General features: G+C 46.1%; 1 protein-coding gene and 1 pseudogene across 1 annotated transcript in view; one reads left to right on the top strand and one right to left on the bottom strand.

Annotated features, from left to right (window-relative positions):
* SLC45A2 (solute carrier family 45 member 2) overlaps positions 1-21,315 on the top strand; it is a 110,447-nt gene that overhangs the window by 15,359 nt on the left and 73,773 nt on the right. The window contains exon 3 of the mRNA XM_075854993.1: positions 3,305-3,624. Within this exon, the coding sequence (XP_075711108.1) occupies positions 3,305-3,624 (320 nt within the window). The remainder of the gene's footprint in view (positions 1-3,304; positions 3,625-21,315) is intronic.
* On the bottom strand, positions 10,602-10,777 carry LOC142722322 (U2 spliceosomal RNA; annotated as a pseudogene).

The following is a 21,315-nucleotide window of genomic DNA, read 5'->3' as shown; positions in this document are numbered from 1 at the left end:
GCTGATTTAAACATTAAAGTCCGGGGCGCGCTGTGCCTCTTTAAGAGCGGGCACGAGCGTGCGCACCCAACGGGACCCGGCCGAGGTGAGTGGAAGTGAGCGCTGGCGTCTTCTGAGGAAGAGACTGGGGCCAGCGCTCGCAGACCCATGGCTGCGGCCGTCAGGGGGAGAGGGAACTTGACGGCCCGCATCCATGGACATGACACTCAGCACATATATACACACCAGAACAAAACTCAGTACTTATATACAGCACCGGAACAAATACAGCTCAATTTATTGCAACCCCTGCCGTAAACGTTTGTATCTGGGAGATGCTGTGTCACAAAAAAAAAAATCATATTATAATCAAACTACCCATCATCTCGCTGCAGATCATACAGCGACTACATTACTGATTAGAGGCAAAATAAACATTTCCATTAAGTGACTCACCAGTGACGCCTCAGATTCTAGTTCTTTTTCTCTTTTCTTCTCCATCCGGTCCAGACCTCTATGGTGACTTCTCTCGGCCACAGCCCATTTCTGCAGTTTTCCACTCAGATGTCTTCAGCGTCTAACTTTTTAAACGTTTCTGCACCTATAAACAAAGATACAATTCTCAACACCCCTAAATATAATTGCCCCTGTAGATAGTGCCCCCATACAGCCTCTGTAGATAGTGCCCTACATACAGCCACCTGTAGATAGTGCCCACATACAGACTCCAGAGCTGCAAGGCAATAGTGCTAACCACTGAGCCACTGTGCTGCCTTACATATAGCTCCCCCTGTATATAGTGTGCCACATATAGCCCACCCCTGTAGATAGTGCCCTACAAATAGCTCCCCATATAGATAATGATCCACATATAGCCTACCACTGTAGATAGTTCCCTACATCTAGCTCCCCTTGTAGAAAAAAGCAGAGGATTGGAGAAGCACTGTGAACAAATGCCTGACTAGGCTGGTGCAAAGCTTCAAAAATAAAGGAGTGACCTCTCCTTATGTGTTAGATATCCAAAAAAGAGAACGTGAAGCAGCACTCAAATAAAGTGAATTTATTCATCCAACATGGAACCACATCTAGCTCCCCTTGTATATAGTGCTCCACATCCTCACGTATAGACACCCCTCTAGATAGAGCCCCTATGTAGATAATGCCACTCACAGTTTTATTTTTTTTTAAAACTTTACATACTTTCAGCTCCGTCCGGTGGCAATGCAGACCTGCTCTCTTCTAAGCAGGTCTGCTAGGGCTGAACGCTGCGATGACGTCCTCTAGCATCATTGAAAGGCACTGATTGGCAGTTATTTTGCCCTGCCAATTAGCATCATCGTAAGGCGCTAAATAGTTGGGCACGGAACGTTCAGCGCTAATGCATGTATTTGTACCTGCGTGCTATAGACGCAGGTACAATTAGTGCAAGAGTGGGTGGCGGTGGCTGTTTTCAGTGGCGCCGCCGCCCCCTCAGAGAGGCAGCCTATAACATTAATTTGTATCTACGTGAATGTAGCTGTCGCTAGTGGCGGGGTCCCGTAGTGTTAGAGGACGGGTGGCGCAGCCCTGTGGTGGCATCGCTACCGCTGTAGAAGCCCTAAAGGCTGCTGGCGGCACCACCGGGCATGGGAAGGGGGCATGTCGATAGGCGGCACGGGCCCCCTCTTGCCGCGGACCCCGTGGTAGTTACACCACTGCCCGTGTGCTACTTACTGTTGGCGCAGTTCTCATATATTGAACAATATATTATACAGTGTAAAAAAGGTTGCAAAATTTGGCACATGCCATATTTGCGCTAAATTTCACAAATTTTCTCTCCTCTAGCCACTTTGAGAAGTGTCTGGAAAAGAGAGGTAATTAACCTGTAGGGGGCACTCTACTGGTGACAGATTTGAAAAAGACAGAAATTGACGCAAATTGTAGCGCAAATCTACCTATTCTTGTAGCAGTTATAATTTTATTTTCTGTGCGACTCAACAAATTAGATACTGTTCCATAGTTGAATGATAAAATTCTGTCTGCCTGCAGCTGCCACTAGGGGGAGCTTATTGAGTTCAATGTGTCAACAGTATAAATACAGCTACAAAGGACCACGTGTAAATGCATCGTACTCCTCCTATTGGTCTTTACTTTTAATAATTACCTGTAAAGTAGCTGAGAATTCTCACCATGTACAATTTAGGAGAAGCCGGCTCATGTTGCGTCCATCAACAGCTTTGATAAGTAAATTATAAATCTCATTATTAAATCTGGCTCAAATTTCCTTGTAAACATTTTTGTTATTTGAAACGTAAAAAAAAAAGCCATTTGCAAAATTCTCATTATATCCACTTGTCAGTCTACACTTTTTTTTTAACCATTTTATTTATTGCTCCAATGCATCTAAATAAAAAAACGGAAGCAACTTTGCAAAAAAATATAAATAAATTTATATCTTGATTAACCCCCTCACGGACCCAAAGAATTTTTTTCATTTTTGCAATGTTGTACTTTTGATAGGGCACCATTTTTGGATACACATGTTACATATATGTAATACATATACATGATACATATATGTCTCCATGGTTACAGACTACAATCAAATCCTGCAGTCATACCCCCTATCTTGGCCCTTCTTGCTAATCTACTTTCATCAGGTTAATTTTGATATCACACAAAACTATTTCATATGCAGGAATTTGGTAGGAAATTAGATAACCTGTGGAAAACCCTCTACGAAGCAGTGTTATTTGATACGTTCCCCTTTTAAAATTAAACTCATCGTCTTGGTGCCTCAGACTGGCAATACTAAACATTAAATGGGTTGTCTCATTTTGACAACCCCTTTCCATACATCCTGTTAGGGCATACGGACATTTTTGAGGGGGACCGCAAACTTCGGACCTGCCCTTTTATAAGCCAGAGCAGGGAGCCACTAAGAACAAAAAATTTTGGTATGGTGATCCCAGCCTGCTTACGTTTTACATGGACAGCCATTGATTTGAATGGCCGAGTGTAATGCCACATTTCCCCTGTAGCGGCTGCTGTAAAGGAAATGAGTAGCTAACAGTCCTGGACCTACAGCGATCAGTTGATCACCTCATGTGGACAGGAACCAATATGGTTACATTCTCTGTACAGTACTGTGGAATATATTGGTACTGTATACATAATAGTAGCGAGAGTTGAATTGCTCATAATCCAGGCCCCTGGGAAGTTTTTAGGTCTTTTTGTAATGTTGTGCTGTTTTGTAGACATTTCGTTGTTCATCCTTTATGGCCTGATGAAATTATTACCTGGTAAAAAAAAAATAACCTGTCTCATATCTCTGTTTGTCTTGCAGGACTAGGAGGAGCTTTGGGTTATCTCACTGGAGCAATAGATTGGGGGTCCACGTTTCTCGGAAGAATGATGGGTTCAGAATTTCAAGTCATGTTTTTCTTCTCCGCTTCATTCTTCCTTCTGTTTCTTGTTGTACATTTGTGCAGCATCCCAGAGACTCCACTGATAGATGAAACATCTGAAACAAAACTCCTCCTAAAACATGAAGTTCTAAACGCTTATGGATCTATAGACACCACACAGAATAACAACATGAAGAGCAAAGAGCCTAAAGTAAGATCTTTATCTCACGTAGAAGACAAGGAAGAAGACAACCCGAAGGTATGAAGGATGCAATGTAACCCTTTTATTATTATTATCTGACGTATCTTGTACAGTTGGGTGTTCTCTATTGTTCAGGCAGGGTTAGGTTGACTGTAGTTTTCTCAATCCAATGACTGACGGGAAGTCCAAAGAATCCACCCAACCCTTGGCCATTACATGCACTGAAGCCGGTCCTACACACGGGCAAAGTTGAAGACTATAGACCATGTAGTTGCATGATTATTTCACATCGCAGACTTCTGATTAGTGCCCCTTACTCATGACTTTAGTGATAATTGTGGGAAAATGCCTACTTACAGAATTGGTAAGTGTCTTCATTATCAGCTCATTGTTGGCCATTATCATTTCTGATAGTGGTTGTGGCTGCTCACGCTCGGCCAATTTTCTAACTAGAAGCAGAGATTGGGTTCCTCATTCTTGGAAATGGTAGAATTTGGCAGAATTTGGGACTTACCTGGCATACTAGTTGACCGATCGTAAAAATAAAGGGTTGTCATGGGACTGCTAAGTATTAAAGATATTACTGTTTCTTAAAACATGCTTAAAGGGGTTTTCCTATCTCAGACATTAACTGCATATCTACAGGGGGCCCCCAACCTGCCTGTTCGTATGGGTGGCGGTCAACACGTCTAGGTGGAGATCAAATGGAGGGGTGACCGCGTATGTTTATTTCTATGGGAGTTACAGAAACGGCCAAGTACGCACGTAACTCCCATAAAAATAAATGGCGAGCGCTGCGATAATGCGCCGCCAACTCTCCATTCATTAATGCGACAGGCGGGACAGAGTCAGGAGACTCCGTTCTCCAGATAGGGGTGGGTCCGACCTCTGGGATCCGTAAATATCAGACAATTATAACATATTCTGGGGATGCCCTAAATGTGAGATGGGAATACCCCTTTTATGTTCACATAACATTGGTATCTAAGCCAACCATCTGTTAGGAAAATGTAATACTATCTCACCTATAGCACCCCCCTTTCCCATGACTTTGGTTAGGGTTGAGGTACTCAGCTGGCCCTAGGACTTAAGTTCTGTCAGTAACAGAAATGTAGCAGAGCCGTGTATGCGATACAGTTGCAGTAGTCAGACAAGCAAAGGTTTAGTAAGGGTATGTTCACACGGCACCCTCCGTTACGGTTGAAATTACGGAGCTGTTTTCAGAAGAAAACAGCTCCGGCATTTCAGACGTAATGGCAAGTGCAGGCGCTTTTCGCCGCGTCCATTACGGATGTAATTGGAGCTGTTTTTCCATGGTGTCAATGGAAAACTGCTCCAATTACATCTCAAGAAGTAACAGGCACTTCTTTGACGCGGCCGTCTTTTTTACGTGCCGTCTTTTGACAGCGGCGCGTAAAAAAAATGACCGTCGGCACAGAACATCGTAAAGCCCATTCAAATGAATGAGCAGATGTTTGCCGACGCTTTGGTGCCATATTTTCGGACGTAATTCGAGGTTAAAACGCCCGAATTACGTCCGGAAATAGGGTGTGTGAACCCAGCCTTACGGTGATGTAGCAGAACTGAGTATATGGCACAACGGAATAAAGTAAATAATTGTCAAGTGAGTCACGTCAAACAGGAGTAAAACGCTACTTGGGAATTCACACGAGAAAAGTGTGAAAGCTAATAACCGGCGCTGAGGCCAGTGCAACTGAGGTTTAAATTCTCAAACCTGCATCTTTATTGGTCGGGTGGCCACACGCTCTGCCCATGCACTGCCCGGCATTACTGTCAGCCTTGTCATGGTAGGAGAAAAGAGGAGGCGCTGGAGCCGGACTTTGTAAGTACATGACACCGACCTGATTTTGTTATATCACGAGCGGGAATCTGCTTATACTTAATGACTCCAGTGGTTGCAGATGCTCCTCCATGTTTGACTCTCCATATCTTACATAGACGGACAGCTATCAGCTTGAGCTGAAACTTTAAAATGTTGACTTGTCAGTAGGGAGCACTGGTGTTAGGGATCTGCCAGGTACTACGTCTAGGTATACTCCTGGGATTAATCAATCCACACCTGAGGCCAGACCTGTTCGACTGACACCATCTCCCACCAACCAGGGTGGCAGGCTCAGGAGTGGGAGAGCCTATCGTGGCCTGGTCAGTCGGAGTTAGCTCCGCCCCCTGTCCTTTATTACCTGCCGTGTTCTCTTCCTCAGTGCTTGTAATTCTTCTGGATTCCTGGCCTCACTGTTGCTTGCTCCAGCCTGCTTCTGCCGTGCTTCTGCCTTGCTGCAGTTCCGCTTAACCTGCTTTGCTTTGCCCCTGGCTTGCTTCCTTCTCCGTGCTCACTTTGGTATACTCCACTTCATCCTGGTCCTGACTACTCATTCACCGCTCCGTTTCCTCGCGGCGTTCCGTGGCTACTGCCCCTTCCCTTGCGTGTTCCCTGTTTGTTCTCCCGTGCACTTAGACAGCGTAGGGACCGCCGCCCAGTTGTACCCCGTTGCCTAGGGCGGGTCGTTGCAAGTAGGCAGGGACAGGGCGGTGGGTAGATTAGGGCTCACTTTCCCTTCACCTCCTTCCTGCCATTACAACTGGCTGTCATTCTCCAGCGCTCCTGGTGATTCTGGTTTTGTGTGTAGGTGAATCTCTTAGCTTGTGTCCATTTTGGAGGAACAACCTTTTGGTGGCAACTCTTGAAAACTCTATCTGACAAGACCTTTCTGGACTGTAGAAGGGAATAACTAAATAACTTGGTTCATTGGCTTATATGATAATCCTAGTGCTTGAAGAGACATCAGTATAGGCGCCTCTCATCTGTTGCTGTCCATTTTGGTAGCTGACCACTAAAAGGTGTCATTTTCAATATCTTGCTTGGACTTTTTGCTTCTTTAGAAATTCCGATCTGATATGACATCTCTTAGAAGAGACCTTACTAGTCTAGCATGTTCACCTTGTGTCTTCAGTAATCATTCACAAGGGCATACATGTTATAGAAACAATCCATGTAGCTTCAATAATGCCCTTGTAGAGGAGGACCAAGCCCTGTTTGGTCCAATCCCCTTTAGTAAACCCTGTGCAGGAATCTCCTCTCCAGAAGAATGGCATTGTTGGCAGACAGTGGATATATAATTTAATATCTCCACTGTATATCTAAAAGCTGCAAGAGACAGTGGACCCTACTACAGATCTTATTTTTTTCTGTTACTTACCATATATAATGCCAACATACAGTGTTGGACTGGTGTCCCTTGGGCCCACCAGAGGAGATGATCCTGAGGACCACCTTCCATCTATACAGAAAGTGTAAACGTCCCCCATCAATCACATCGTAATCTTTGTTGTTATCATCGTACACACAGGACATATCATCAATAACATCTAATAGGTAATTTTGGATCATCCCATAAGATATAGACACTAGTGGAAGGTGATCGCTCCAAAGTCCCCTCCAAATGGGGATGTTGTCTGCTGCACCTATAGGGCCCATAATTGTGCTAGGGCCCACCGGGGAAACTCCTGCTTCTCAGTCTGACCCTGCCAACATATTCCACAGCACTGTACGGAGATTGTCATCATTCACATCAGTTTCGGTCCTGAATGGGGCTCACAATCTAATTTCTCTATCTCAGATTCACACACATTCGGGCCGATTTCACAGTAAAGGCTATTAACCCAACAGTATGATTTGGGAGTGTGGGAGTAAACCGGAGAACCCGGAGGAAACGCACAAGAACTTGGGGAGAACATATAAACTCCATGCAGATGTTTGTTGTCCTTGGTTTGATTCAAACCCAGGACCCCTGTACTGAAAGGCAACCGTGCTAACCAATGAGCCACCATACTGCCCATATTCAATTATAGGGTGGCCAGCCAGCCCTGTGTCGAAAAACTGTACATGTGTGGAGGGTATGTGGTTGGAGGGAAATTAAGTATAAGTATTATATAAAATTTAATGCCAGGAGTTGGTGGACAATAAAAAATAAATGAGAACAGTAATTGTCAACCTAAGGCCTTATTCACACGAACCTGTCCATTTTGCACGCATAAATAATGCAGCGTTTTTCTTGCATTGCAGTTCCATGTGACAGCCATGTACTCTGTCAAGCGTCTGCGTTTTTAACGTGCGTATGCCATCCGTTTGTCACACGTTATTTATGTCTGCAAAAAAAACTGAAGGAGGTGTTTTTTTTTGTCCTAATCATTTTTTTAGCAACTGGTGCGTGAAAATCACGGACACCACACAGATGTCGTCCGTGTGCTGTCCGTTTTTTTAACGCACCCATTGACTTCAATGGGTGCGTGATGTGCGTTTTTTGCACAACATTAGGACATGCAGTGAGTTTTACGCAACAGAAACCCGCTTCGTGAAAAACACCATGTCTGAACGGCCCCATTGAATCGGATAGGTCAGTGTGACGGCCGTTGTTTTAATGGCCGTCACACGGACGTATTACACGTTTGTGTGAATAAGGCCTAACAGCGGTCAAGCTGAATTTTGTGGTTCCAGTGGATGTGGTGGGAAGAGAATTCTAAAACCCCTACCTTGGGCACTTGCAGAGCTTGTTTAACCCCTTTGCTGAACAAAGTATTGTTCTAGTTATGATATGACTGTATATTTTGATTTTGCACTACAGGCTGAGATTGGCATCTGGTAATAGAGAGTAGACCATTCAAAATTCTATCTCCTTCAGTAGACTCTCGTCTTCTGTATGATCATAAAGATACAAGAAAACTGCAGCCATTTACTGTGTATGATTAAAGTCTTCTTTATCTTCCAAAAGTCTAAAAAGTTCTCAGGGGTTCTGTTTTTTTATTGGTGAGATCCAGTGGGTGTAGGGAGATATACAGGCAATGCTCCCTGTGAAAAAATATGCAAATTAACTCTCCTCCAGAACTCTCTCTAGTTCCACCTATAAGTAGCTACCCTGTAAGTCAATCTCCGACCAAATAAAGAGCCTTGAAACATGACTAAGGATATCAGCCAAACCAGAGACCACCATCTCCAGACGGCTGTTTTATAATAAACCAGTATTCTGGTATTCTAAATAATGGCCGTGAACCTTTGAAAACCCTTTATCTTGTCATGCATAATAATTTTTACATAGTTGAAGTTGATCGTATGTACCCTAGATATTCGCCACGTTCTAATTCCAGAGCTTCAAAAGACCAAGGCCTGATGTGACTGATTATGAAATGAGGGTAAAAAAATGTGTTTTTGTAATGACCTTTGAGAGAATTTGCAACGTCGAGTGATGATTAGTTCTACGTAACTAACACTGGTTATGTTTAATGTGTTCAGATCAATGAGAATGTTGGATGAGGACGTGTGGTGCATAAACCTTTCCCCTGGCCACTTTACTTATAAGGGTATCACACAAGTTCTAGATTTCCCAATATTTGTTTGTTTGTTGCGTTGGGCCCAAATGTATCATTTGACCAATGCCCACATGAGGCCTGATGAGCAGATGACCCAAAATACAAACCAGTCGACAATCTGTCATAATGTTGAATCAGGGTCGTACATCAAAGACACGGCCACATAGCCGAAGTCAAATTTGACCCCAAACCCCCCAAAAAAGCGCAGTCAGACAAATTTGTCTCTAAAGTTTTTATCTTTTCTCTCTATCTGGCCATACGTTCATTATGGGTTCTTCTAGCTACGACTTGTCTGCTGCTATCCCAATATTGTTCCTGCTACTGACCCTGATATTATACCTCCTCCGCTGCACCAGTTGCAATCTAATAATTCCCCAGCTGTGCTGCCTAGTGTGCCACCTACTATGCCCTCCTGATACTGTGCCCCCATGTATTAATGCCGGCTCTGTATCCCCGTATTGTGTCTGCTACTTTTCATATCTCACATAGAGGAGAGTCGCGTGCAATGTGCCCACCTCTCCATTGATTATAAGGAGGTAAAGCAGCCACTGGATGGTTATGGGATCCCCATTCTCCCGATAGGTTAGGGAACTTGAGATAGATATGTCGTAAATGCCTAAGATGGGAGTACCCCTAAGGAACAAAGAGGGACAGCTGGATTTTAGTCAAAAGTAGGGACTGTTTAGTCCCCACCATACAGGTTTTGACTTTTGTTACCAGTATTTTGACGATTTTTATTTTGTCTGTATGAATAACATATGTAGTCACACCAGAGACTAAGTTTATATCATACTAATAAGATGTGCAGTACATGTATGTCTGACCACCATCACCCCCTGTGCTATTATGTGAAGAAATCCTGGAAAACATTATCGTTCCTTGTTACAATGGAAGGCGGTGTACGGGCTCGGGCTCGGAAATATATGTGCGCTTCAGGCACAATAAGAAATGAACTTGTCCGGTACATGATTACAGCAGGCCTCGTATGGGTTCGCAATATTCGGCATGACCACACACACAGTGGAGACCCCCCCCCCCCTTTATTCTACATAAAGCGCCAATGACTTCTATGTCCAGTTCCCCATATCTTTGGATACTAATGGCTAAATGTGAGATTTCCATACTGCATTGGGTAGATGTAATGACTTGGGTATTTGTAGCTCCTTCAGTTCTGTGTATTAGGGGTCCAGTAAATGATGGTTACAGCTCTATACAGCAGGAACATTGTTAGAAATCACGCTGGTAAATCAATAGCTGCTAAAACATGTATGCTTAACATCAATGAAAAGACCTTGTACTTTCTCTAATACTCCTAGTGATCAGCCATTTCACAGATGAAGGATGTTCATAGGTAGAAAAATAAAGTGTATGTTTACAGTATATACCGATATAATCTACATATTAAGTAAAGTCACTTCATAAATACATTACATTACTTATGTACTGAACCTGAGATACACCTGTAATGTATTCCAGAGCTGCACTCACTATTCTGCTGGTGGAGTCACTGTGAATGCATACATTACATTACTTATGTACTGAAACTGAGATACACCTGTATTATATTCCAGAGCTGCACTCACTATTCTGCTGGTGGAGTCACTGTGAATTCATACATTACATTACTTATGTTTTGTTTTTTTTTTAGGAAGGGGTGCATCGGTCCTGGAGGTACTGCCATACCAGGTCAATGCGTGGAGTGGACAGAGCAAGCTCTATTTCCATCTCCCTGTTCTAAAAATCCATTTAATATATGGTCCCCAGATAGGGGACGTATCCGATATTAAACTGATAAGAACAGATTTTTTTGATTGAAAAATGCTTTATTGACAATCCATCGTCATCATACAAACATTACTGAGACGCAGCGCAAGCCATGAAGCAATAAATAATAACAGTCGCCAAACATAACATGACAGTATGACACACAGTACAGGCTATCCTATGCTATACATCACATCACATGCTACACTAACATTTTTGCATTCACTAAAGCCAAACAATAAAGCATTACAGACAAGTGATGGGGTGGGGGAGTGGGAAAGTGGGGATAGGGAGGGGGATCACAGGCCCGAAGCTTTATTGAAAGACAACACACAAGAAGGGAGAGTGGGGGGAAGGGGAGTATCAGTCCTCTTCCTCATCGACGTCCGGGCTGTCCCAGGTGGAATAGTCTCTCAGAAGGCTGTGGATCATCCTGCGGCAGTCCTGGACGGACAGTCTCTCTCTCTCCGCAAAATTAAATGATTCCTGGCAAACCATATAGCGTCCTTAAAACCATACCTCCCAACGTCCAGCGGGACAGTCCCGGCTTCTCACTGCTGTCCCGCCGTCCCGGGCGGTCTGCAAAATCTTCCGCTGGGCGCTGCATCAAAACAGCTGATCGCTGCTGACTGCAGCAGCGTTCAGAAGGCAGGAGTCTTGCGGCGGTGTTCTCACTGGGATCGATGCCGGCCCGGGAGTGGAACAGTACAGTTACCTGACCTCACCGGTCAGGTGACTGGACTGGTCCACTCCTGGGCCGGCATCGACACCAGTGAGAACGCCGCTGCAAGACTCCTACCTTCTTCTGACGGTTAGTGGCGTCAAAGCAGAGCGGAGAGTGGCAGCAGCAGGGCCTGCTACCTCTACCACTCTCAGCTCTGGTGGCAATGTGGCACAAAGTATAAGGGGGCTGTGTTGCGCTACCTACTGGGGGCTGTGTGTGGAGCGATCTACAGGGGGGCTATGTGTGGAGCGATCTACAAGGGGGCTATGTGTGGAGCGATCTACAGCGGGGCTGTGTGTGGAGCGATCTACAGGGGGGCTGTGTGTGGTGCTATGTACAGTGGGGGCTGTGTGTGTAGCTATCTACAGGGGGGCTGTGTGTGTAGCTATCTACAGGGGGGCTCTGTGTGTAGCTATCTACAGGGGGGCTGTGTGTGTAGCTATCTACAGGGGGGGCTGTGTGTGGAGCTATGTACAAGGGGGCTGTATCTGGCGCTATGTACAGGGGGGCTGTATCTAGAGCTATCTACAGGGGGGCTGTGTCTGATGCTATCTACAGGGGGCTGTGTGTGGAGCGATCTACAGGGGAGCTGACCGGTAGCAGAATTCCACAACTGGAAAAAAAAATCCCCATCATGTAACTCTGCTACCTGTCAATTGAAAAGTCATCAATCACAGGGTCTCCCTCTTGACTTTCATTGTTCTCAGCCTTTTGGTTTGTCCTGCAGCTGCTGCCGCCGTGATGAGCAAATGTTATACCCAAGTTAGGAAAAGTAACATAAAGACGACATAACCTGATCCATAATATCTGTGATATCCAGACAGTCTAGAGATCCGCAGTGAGAATGTGCGCTTCTTATTTGCAGAAGGTTCTGGCCGTGATTTGACGTGTTTATGCGGGATATTGGGGGTGGTTAGGGGCGTGGCTTAAAATGTCCCTCTTTTTCTGAATTCAAAAGTTGGGAGGTATGTTAAAACAGTTCATAAAGCGCCAGGCCTCCTGGATTGCTTCATCCGTGTTAATCCCAGGAAATAATCCATAAAGTACAGAGAGGTACGACAGTCTGAGTCCTTGAGTTTGTGTTCCAAGGCTTTCAACAGACCCTGTGCAAAGGGGCACTGCCAGAAAATGTGCAAAGATGTTTCCTCCGTGAAGGGGCACCTGGGGCAGTATCGGGTCTTGCACAAGTTGCGGGCATGCATGAATCACCTAAAAGGCAGTCCTCCCTGCATGGCCAACCATGAAATGTCCTTGTGCCCGTTGGTCAACCTGCCAGATGACACGTTAGTCCAAACAGTCTCCAACGTGTCGGCATGAAGCCCTGGAACAGACTCCGGCAAGTCCTTTGCTCTGATGTGCTTGTGAATCATCTTAGATTTCCACAAGTCGGGCTTAAGACCCTCCAGTTGATGCTTCCTCACAAACCGGACAACATCTCCATAGAACCATGGAGCGTGCCAGTTGTAAGGGAAGGAGCTGTCCCACTTGTCCCAGCCAAAACCTCGCCAGAGGGGAAGGAGGAAGTAGCGGGACATGGCCTTGCCCGCAGAGCTTTATGTACTGAACCTGAGATACACCTGTATTATACTCCAGAGCTGCACTCACTATTCTGCTGGTGGAGTCACCGTGAACATACATTACTTTTTTGTACTGAACCTGATTTACAACATGCATTGTACCCATGAGCAGCACCCTATTTTGTTGGTGGAGATAATATATGTTAGATAATGCAGCTGGTTCTATGGAAACCCAAAAATAACATATCATGATATCACTGCATATTGTGACACGGGACAAACTCCGCTCTGCTACATCTTACAATCTCCGCTTTGCTACTCCTGTAATTTCCTGTTGATAACACTCAGCACTTGGGAAATAGAGAGAGATTCTAACAAAAACACAGGGGAAATGTATAAGAATGGGGGAGGACGGACAAAAAGAGTTGACTAATGACAGATTATCACAGGGTCACTTACTAAGCTGTTCCTTTAGTGCCTGAGGTGTGAGACTTGGCAGAGCACATTTTATCAGAAGCGTGTGTGCAAATCCCATGATGTTTAAGTGTACAGGAGTGTGAAATGGAAAAAACAGCCCAAGGCTGTGAAAACTTCCAAAAGTTTAATAGCAAGGTTTTTTCTTTATTATCCACCGCCGCACCCATCTCATTCTACCCATACTCCGGGCAACCCCTGATATGTGGTCTGTTCTGCAGGATGTCAAGGAAATAAAGCCCTTTCTGAATAGTAATATCCTGACCCTTTATTTTATGCAGCTAATGTCTTTAAATGTAATTTGCTCAGCACCGACCCAAGATACCACCAGCCTTGAAGAGTTGTAGCACGAGGCGAAGTGCTGTATTTCCTCTTTTTGCCAAAGTGTGGATTGGCCTGGACGGCTCAGGACTCTGGCGTTCAGTCAAATAATGAGCCTGCTGAGATGCCCGCCACTAGCCATCATTTAATTAAACAGGTTAAAACAAAAACAGCACCACCCCTGTCTACGGGTTGCATGTGGCAGAGCCCTGTTCAGGGCCGGCCTTACGGGTGTGCGACCTGTGCCTTCGCACCGGGCGCATCACTCGAGCAGGTGGAAGGGGCGCTGCGCTGGCTCCCTTCCCCTGGTTGTTTCAGTCGCCTTTCCGCCTGGGTGCTTCTTCACTTAGTGGCCGTCGCTACCACTGTAGCAGCCATAGCGGCTGCTAGCGGCCACAGTGGGCATGAGGGTGGCGGTGCTGCTAGCTGCAGCTGCTACAGCGGTAGCGACGGCACTATAGCAGTGCAGGGAAGTATCTCCCTGCTCTGCTATCTACTAGCGCCACTGTAGCTCCATGAAGGAGTGGAATCCCCGTGTGGCCAGGGATTCTGCTCCTTGATGTCTCTGTCCATATATGGACAGTGACATCAGGGGAAACTCCTGCAGCGGAATCCCCGTCCACAGCGTTGCAGACGCTGTGACCAGGGATTCCACTCCAGGAGAAGCCGATGACATCATTGTCCATAAATGGACACAGACGACAGGAGCTTCTCCTGGAGTGGAATCCCCGGTCACACAGAGACATCAATGAGCGCTCCAGGAGCGGAATCCCCAGCAACACGGGGATTCCGTTCCTTCAGGGAGCTACAGTAGCGCTATCTACAAGGGGGCTGTGGGCTGTGTGGCACTACCAACAAACCAGGGGGCTGTGTGGCGCTACCAACCAGGGGGCTGTTGGCTGTGTGGCGCTACCAACCAGGGGGCTTTGGGCTGTGTGGTGCTACCAACCAGGGGGCTGTGGGCTGTGTAACGTTACCAACCAGGGGGCTGTGTGGCGCTACCAACCAGGGGGCTGTGGGCTGTGTGGCGCTACCAACCAGGGGGCTGTGAGCTGTGTGGTGATACCAACCAGGGGGCTGTGTGGCGCTCCCAACCAGGTGGCTGTGTGGCGCTCCCAACCAGGTGGCTGTGTGGCGCTCCCTACCAGGGGGCTGTGTGGCGCTCCCTACCAGGGGGCTGTGTGGCGCCCCCTACCAGGGGGCTGTGTGGCGCCCCCTACCAGGGGGCTGTATGGCGCTCCCTACCAGGGGGCTGTGTGGCGCTCCCTACCAGGGGGCTGTGCGGCGCTCCCTACCAGGGGGCTGTGTGGCGCTCCCTACTATGGGGCTGTGTGGCGCTCCCTACAGTGGGCTGTGTGGCGCTCTCTACAGTGGGCTGTGTGGCGCTACCAACCAGGGGGCTGTGTGGCGCTACCAACCAGGGGGCTGTGTGGTGCTCCCTACCAGGGGGCTGTGTGGCGCTACCTACAAGGGGCTGTGTGGCGCTACCTACAAGGGTGCTGTGTGGCGCTACCTACAAGGGGGCTGTGTGGCGCTTTCTACAAGGGGGCTGTGTGGCGCTACCTACAGGGGGAATCTGTGAGTGGTGGGCAGATGGTAATTTTACTGTGGGTGGGGGGCTGATGGTCTTCAAGTGGTTTCCGCCTCTGACCTCCAATTGAAATTAATAGGAGGCAGAAAATACCTGCGGCGCCCGTTTTGAGCTTTTTTTCCTGCGTCTTTTGCATTAGCTTCAATGGCTTAAGAAAAAACACAAAAAAACGTAAAACAACGCTGTCCATTCCTGAAGGAATTTTGAGTCAGATTTTTTTGCCTTACAAAAAACGTGTGTAAACATACCCTAGGAGTGTAGTGTTATTTTTTATTTATTTTTTTTTTATCCGTTTTCGGTCTTTATCGAAACCATTTTGGTAGGGGTGCCCTGAGGAAATTTTATTTTTCCAGTGCTGCCTCGAGTCCGAAAAGGTTGGGAAACTCTGTATTAGGCTACAGGATCCCGTCGTGGAGCAGCTCAGTTCGTCATGGGAACGGGGCCTAGGTGAGTAAAATTTTTGTTTGGGTGCACTTTCTACAAGGGGGAGGTGGGGGACTGTATGGCACTGTCTACAAGGGGGAGGTGGAGAGGCTGTATGGCACAATCTACAAGGAGGGAGTGGGGGATTATGGCACGGTCTACAGGGAGGCTGTATGGCAAAATCTACAGGGGAGCACTATACTATGTGGGGGCCACTAAGCGGACATTATGCGGTGTAGGGGTGCTACAGGTGGAATAATACTGTGGGTACAATTAGAGAACAAAATACTGTGTCCTTCAAGGGGTTGTAATATATTATATTATTAATTATTTTTATTATACTGTATGGGGGCACTAAAGGGGCATTATAATTTTTTTATGGGGCATTTATTTTTAATGATGGGGTGGGGCACCTAAAGATCATTTCGCACGGGGTGCCATCTATCCTAAGGCCGGCCCTGGCCTTGTAACTTCGATGGGGTTAAACTGCAATTGCAGATACAACCCATGGAGTGGTGTGGCGCTATTTTTGGAAGGGAGCAGCCTTTTTTTTTCTTCTCCTGGACAACACCCTTAATAAAACAAGTGTATTGCTGTACCCATTTCAAAGATTCTAGCATGCGACATTGGAAGCCGTACTAGTAAGCTTTATCATCTCTGTGCACTACCGTACATGAGCCCTAAGCCTTATGGGTGTACTGTACACATTTCTGAATCACTCGGTCCCTAATCAGTCAGTCCCTCTTCTAGTGCAGTCCACAATCTAATTTCTATACAGTATACGCATTATAAGGGCAATTGTTAGAAAGCTGGGAGACATTAGACACTAGTTTACTGTATATGGGGACCAGAAATGTCTGAGGGCGGCCCTGGGAATTGAATTTAAAATTAATAAGAGGTACAAAGATGTATTTTATACTTCCATTTTAGTCCCAAGTTTGGCAAAAAAACAGATGTGACAATTGGCAAAGGTTCAAGCAGTGGCTTAGTTGCAACAGTCATGTTTAGTAGCTATGGCGCTATCATTTAGTCACAGAGTCGCTTAGGATTCATAGAAATGCACAGCCCCTACTCACCTCCCTAATCTTTCCTTCCTCCTATTAGGTTATTTTTTTTTCACTGAATTTATTGCAGAGTCTGATCTATGGCAGCCTGGGTGTGAGAAAATCAACTAAGGTGTAAGGGGGAAAACGGTTTACCTACCCTGTAGGTGCAGGGACACAGGGAACGAGACGGGTGCGAGGCTCTCGTGTCAGAGCGTTGGTGTTGTCATGGTAACGGCGTTGATGACGCCGTGTGTGATGACGGCAATGTGACCGTACAGAGTGACGGAGCAAAGTTCCGTCTGGGCTCTGGCATTCAGTCAAATAATGAGCCTGCTGAGATGCTAGGTCGTGACGTCAAGAGCGGGAAGGAAAGAAGCCGGACACAGGGAGAGAGCGTGCCTGGAGAGGAAGGAAATGACTATCTAGCGGCAGTCGCCATTACAAGAAAGGACTGGAGTACTGTCGTGGGAAGCTTGCAATAAGAGGGACTATTCCAGTAGTAGCTGAAAGGGACTAAAGGCTACAGAAGGATAAGTGGCAGGCAATCCATCTGTAACTGCGAAGTGGCTGGTGATAGTGGCCCACTCTGTGAGACCATATGTCTCTGGAAGAGGATGAATTGTACTGACAGTTCCAGCAATAGTCCATGCAGTAGGACTACTCTGTCTATATTCTTTACCTCCTCATTGCGAACTTATACCCATGTCCCTGGACCTTCAGAACGGAACGTGTACTGCATTGGTTATTACAGAACATTGTGTTGCCTTGTTAAAAGTGGATGTAAAGTATAGTTTGGGGAGCAAGTAGTTAAATAGGGGCTCGTGGCAGAGATACAGGAGGACGTAATCTTATAGGACAGCTCACACCCTCTCGCACCTGTACCCTAGAACTAGGTTGCGTTCCTAGGCGCACTTAAACGTTTAGTCGCCAGCTGATGGCAGGAGAGTTAGGCCGTGAAAGGACTCACGGTGGTGCGAAAGCCAGTTAGTTCAACTGATTACCACGTCGAAGACGGAATGAGGCTCCTATTCCTTGGTATTCCGTGCAATAGCAGGTAGCTCCTGCCGTGACTGACGGAGGTGTGTACCCAATAGTAAGTAGCGTGACAGACTCTCGCAGGGGGACTCTATTGGGTTCGATGTCCCTAACCTCAGTTCTGTACTACTTGCTCCCATTTGTTCAACGAGTTAAAGGCTAATGTAGTTGAAGTAAAGAATTGAAATCAAGATCTGTGTCAAACGTTTCTGTATCGCTGTGGGCACCCCTACATGTACACTATATGGATGAAAGTTTTTTTTGAACGCCTGATCATCGCCCCTATATAAGCTTGTTCGATGGAGTATGGAGTTGGCCCTCTTTTGTGGCTCTAACAGCTTCCTCTCTTCTGGGAAGGCTTTCTACAAGGTTTTGGAGTGTCTGTGGGACATTATGCGCCCATTCAGCCAAAATATCATTTGTGAGGTCAGACACTGATGTTGGGGGTACAGATCTGACTTCCGATCGGCGTTCCAATTATTCCCAAAGGTGTTGATTTGGGGTTAGGACAGTGCAGCCACTCAAATTCCTCTAGACCAAACACGTCTCACCATGTCCATGCGCTTTAGCATTCGGCAGCCCTGCTCTGTGAGTTTGCATGTTTTTATAAAGCCGCTATATGCACTGGTGCACAGTGATGCTGGAAGAGGAAAGGGGCAAACCCCAAACCGTTACGACAAACATACAAGCTACAATTTTCCAAAATGTCTTTGTATGCTGTAGCATTAACATTACCCTTCACTGGAAATAAGGGGCCAAACTCTAAACCACCACAGACCATTACCCCTCCTCCACCAAATGTTACAGTAGGCACTATGTATTCCGGTAGGGAGCATTATAAGAAGTGGACCAAGCACAGAGATAAAGGGCACGAAACCACTCGCCCAGCGAGAGCATTGGGCGGTAATCACCCCACAGTAGCGAAAGACACAGTTACTCTTTGCTAACCGGTTTACTTCTTTAGAGGTGAAAACCTAAGTAGTCTCAATATATACAGAGTCCAACATGCATAGCAGAAATCACGCAGAGGTACGGTTACACAAGTAATATGGCCTGGTGGTTGCAGGATGTCTCCTATCCGGCTAGACTTCTCTGCTCCTCTTACTGTTCCTGCTATTAGGTGGCTATCTTTCTTTCAGCCTTGGTCACTGACTATTGCAGCAGTCTCAGACCCATGCAGCTATTGTTTCCACCTCTCTAGTTCAGCAGACTCTGCCACATGCTTAACTCAAGATTGCCTCCCTCCCACGAAACAAAACGGACCAATCACCACCTGCTGGACATTGACAGGGTATCCTAGTCTAGCCCCTTCTATATCTGCCAAAATAACATGGTGCATGAGGATGAAAGTTTTCCCGCCACCATGTTACTAAACACATTTCAACCGCCTGCCTTAACTACAAACTGACAATATAGTAATTTCCGCACATCAATAAAGAATACATTCACATCGTCACCAACGTGTCCTTCTTCATCCTGAAAGAAACACATTAGTACTCCGTGCCGCATTAACAGACAATATGTCAACTTACAACAACCTGTTGGCCAGTTTGGTCAACCTTCTCCCGAACACATAGCACAGTGTTCTCCGGGCATCAGACAAACCCAGATTTCTCCATCAGACTAGAGAGCCATGATTCATCACTCCAGAGAACACGCTACTCCAGAGTCCAGTGGCGGCATGTTTTACACCACTCAAGCCGCCACCTGGCATTCTGCATGACAATCTTAGGCTTGTGTGCAGCGTTCATGGAAATCCATTTCATGAAACTCCGGATGCACAGTTCTGGGGCTGATGTCACTTCCAGAGGCAGTGTGGATCTCTGTAGTGAGTGATAGAGGATAGACAATTATTATACACACTGTGCTTCAGCACTCGCCGGCTCTGCTCTGTAAGTTGGTGTAGTCTACCGCTTCGTGGCTGAGCTGTTGTTACTCCTAGACACTTCCACTTCACATTGAAAAAATATACAGGTTATATATAAATTACTCCTTTTACAGCGTTCCCAACAACTCCCCTCCTTCTGCGGGGCCTGGGAGAGAGAATTACATACTACATTTACTGATGAACAATAGAAGCGGTGTTTCTCCCTCTCACAAAAAGCCTCTATAGCCATTAGGGCCCAGGAAACTAGTTACAAAATTGTCTCTAGATGGTATCGGGTCCCGACTGCGCTTCATAAATGGTATCCGTCTGTGCCTGACAATTGTTGGCGTTGTGGTGCTGTAGGAGGTTCCATGTCTCATGTTTGGTGGAGTTGCCCCTTGTTGAGGAGTTTTTGGGATGCGGTACTTAAATTGATATTGGAAGTTACTGGAGTCTCTGTCCCCAACTCTCCGGAAGCAGCTCTTTTATTCATGTTCCCGATGCCAATACACGTTTATAAAAGCTCCCTAACTAGACATCTCCTTCAGGCGGCAAAGTCAGTGATCCCGCGCAGGTGGAAAATGGCCATACCCCCAACAGTAGATGAGTGGTTTCGGGAAGTTGCCTTGATACAGCGAGTGGAACACTTGGTGGCTCACTCCCCGGCAGCTGTGGTAAAATACATGTCTACATGGTCTCCTTGGATAGTGTTTGTTTGTTTCTTCTCCTTCCTACCTCACGGCTGTAACCTGAGTCGGCCTATGCCCCGGTGAAATGTACTACGGCTCTTGCTCGCTGCTGTTTTTCACTCATAATACCACGGAACTGGAGTCCAGGATCCCCTTGTCCTCTCCCCTCCCTCCTATCCCTCCCTCTCTTGGGGCCTTTTTCTATACTTTCTCTTCCCCTGTCTAGGGTAATGTGCCTCTCCTTCTCTGTTTGAATTAAGTGGTCTCGCTGTACCTCCTGATGTTATGCCTCTAGGATTATTCATGCTACTGTTGTATACCGACCATTGTTTTTCATGTTGAGATGTGATGCACATTATTGATTTTCTTTTTTTTTTGTTTTGTTTGTTTTTGCTTTGGTCCACTGACCTTGTTTGTTTTTATTTAAGGTGTGGTGGCCTCCCCTCCACTATGTTTTGTAATTTTGTGTTCTGAAACTCAATAAAAAATTTGAATAAGAAAAAAAAGAAAAAATATACAGGTTATTGGGGCAGATCTAGCAGATATTACGGTACAGGTGAATGGGGCAGCTCTATCAAATGATAGCACTTATAGGTGACCAGGGCTGATCTGACAGATAATAGCACTTACAGGTGACCGGGCAGTACTAACAGATCAGAAATTTCACAATCTGACATTTGGTAATGGTCGCATCCTATGACAGCACCACATGTAAAGTCACTGAGCTCTTCAGTACAACCCATACTACTAGCAATGTTTGTATATGGAGATTGCATGACTGTGAGCTTGATTTTATTTACCTGTTTGCAATGGGTGTGGCTGAAACCACTAAACTCAATAATGAGGAGTAGTGTCCACATACTTATGGACACTCAACATACTTATCTAGAATTATGGACGTATAGAGTATAT

The sequence above is a fragment of the Rhinoderma darwinii genome, chromosome 1, assembly GCF_050947455.1.
Source record: "Rhinoderma darwinii isolate aRhiDar2 chromosome 1, aRhiDar2.hap1, whole genome shotgun sequence".
In the NCBI taxonomy this organism is placed as follows: Eukaryota; Metazoa; Chordata; class Amphibia; order Anura; family Rhinodermatidae; genus Rhinoderma; species Rhinoderma darwinii.
The sequence above is the reverse complement of the archived record's forward strand: the minus strand, read 5'-3'. Positions and strand labels throughout refer to the sequence as shown.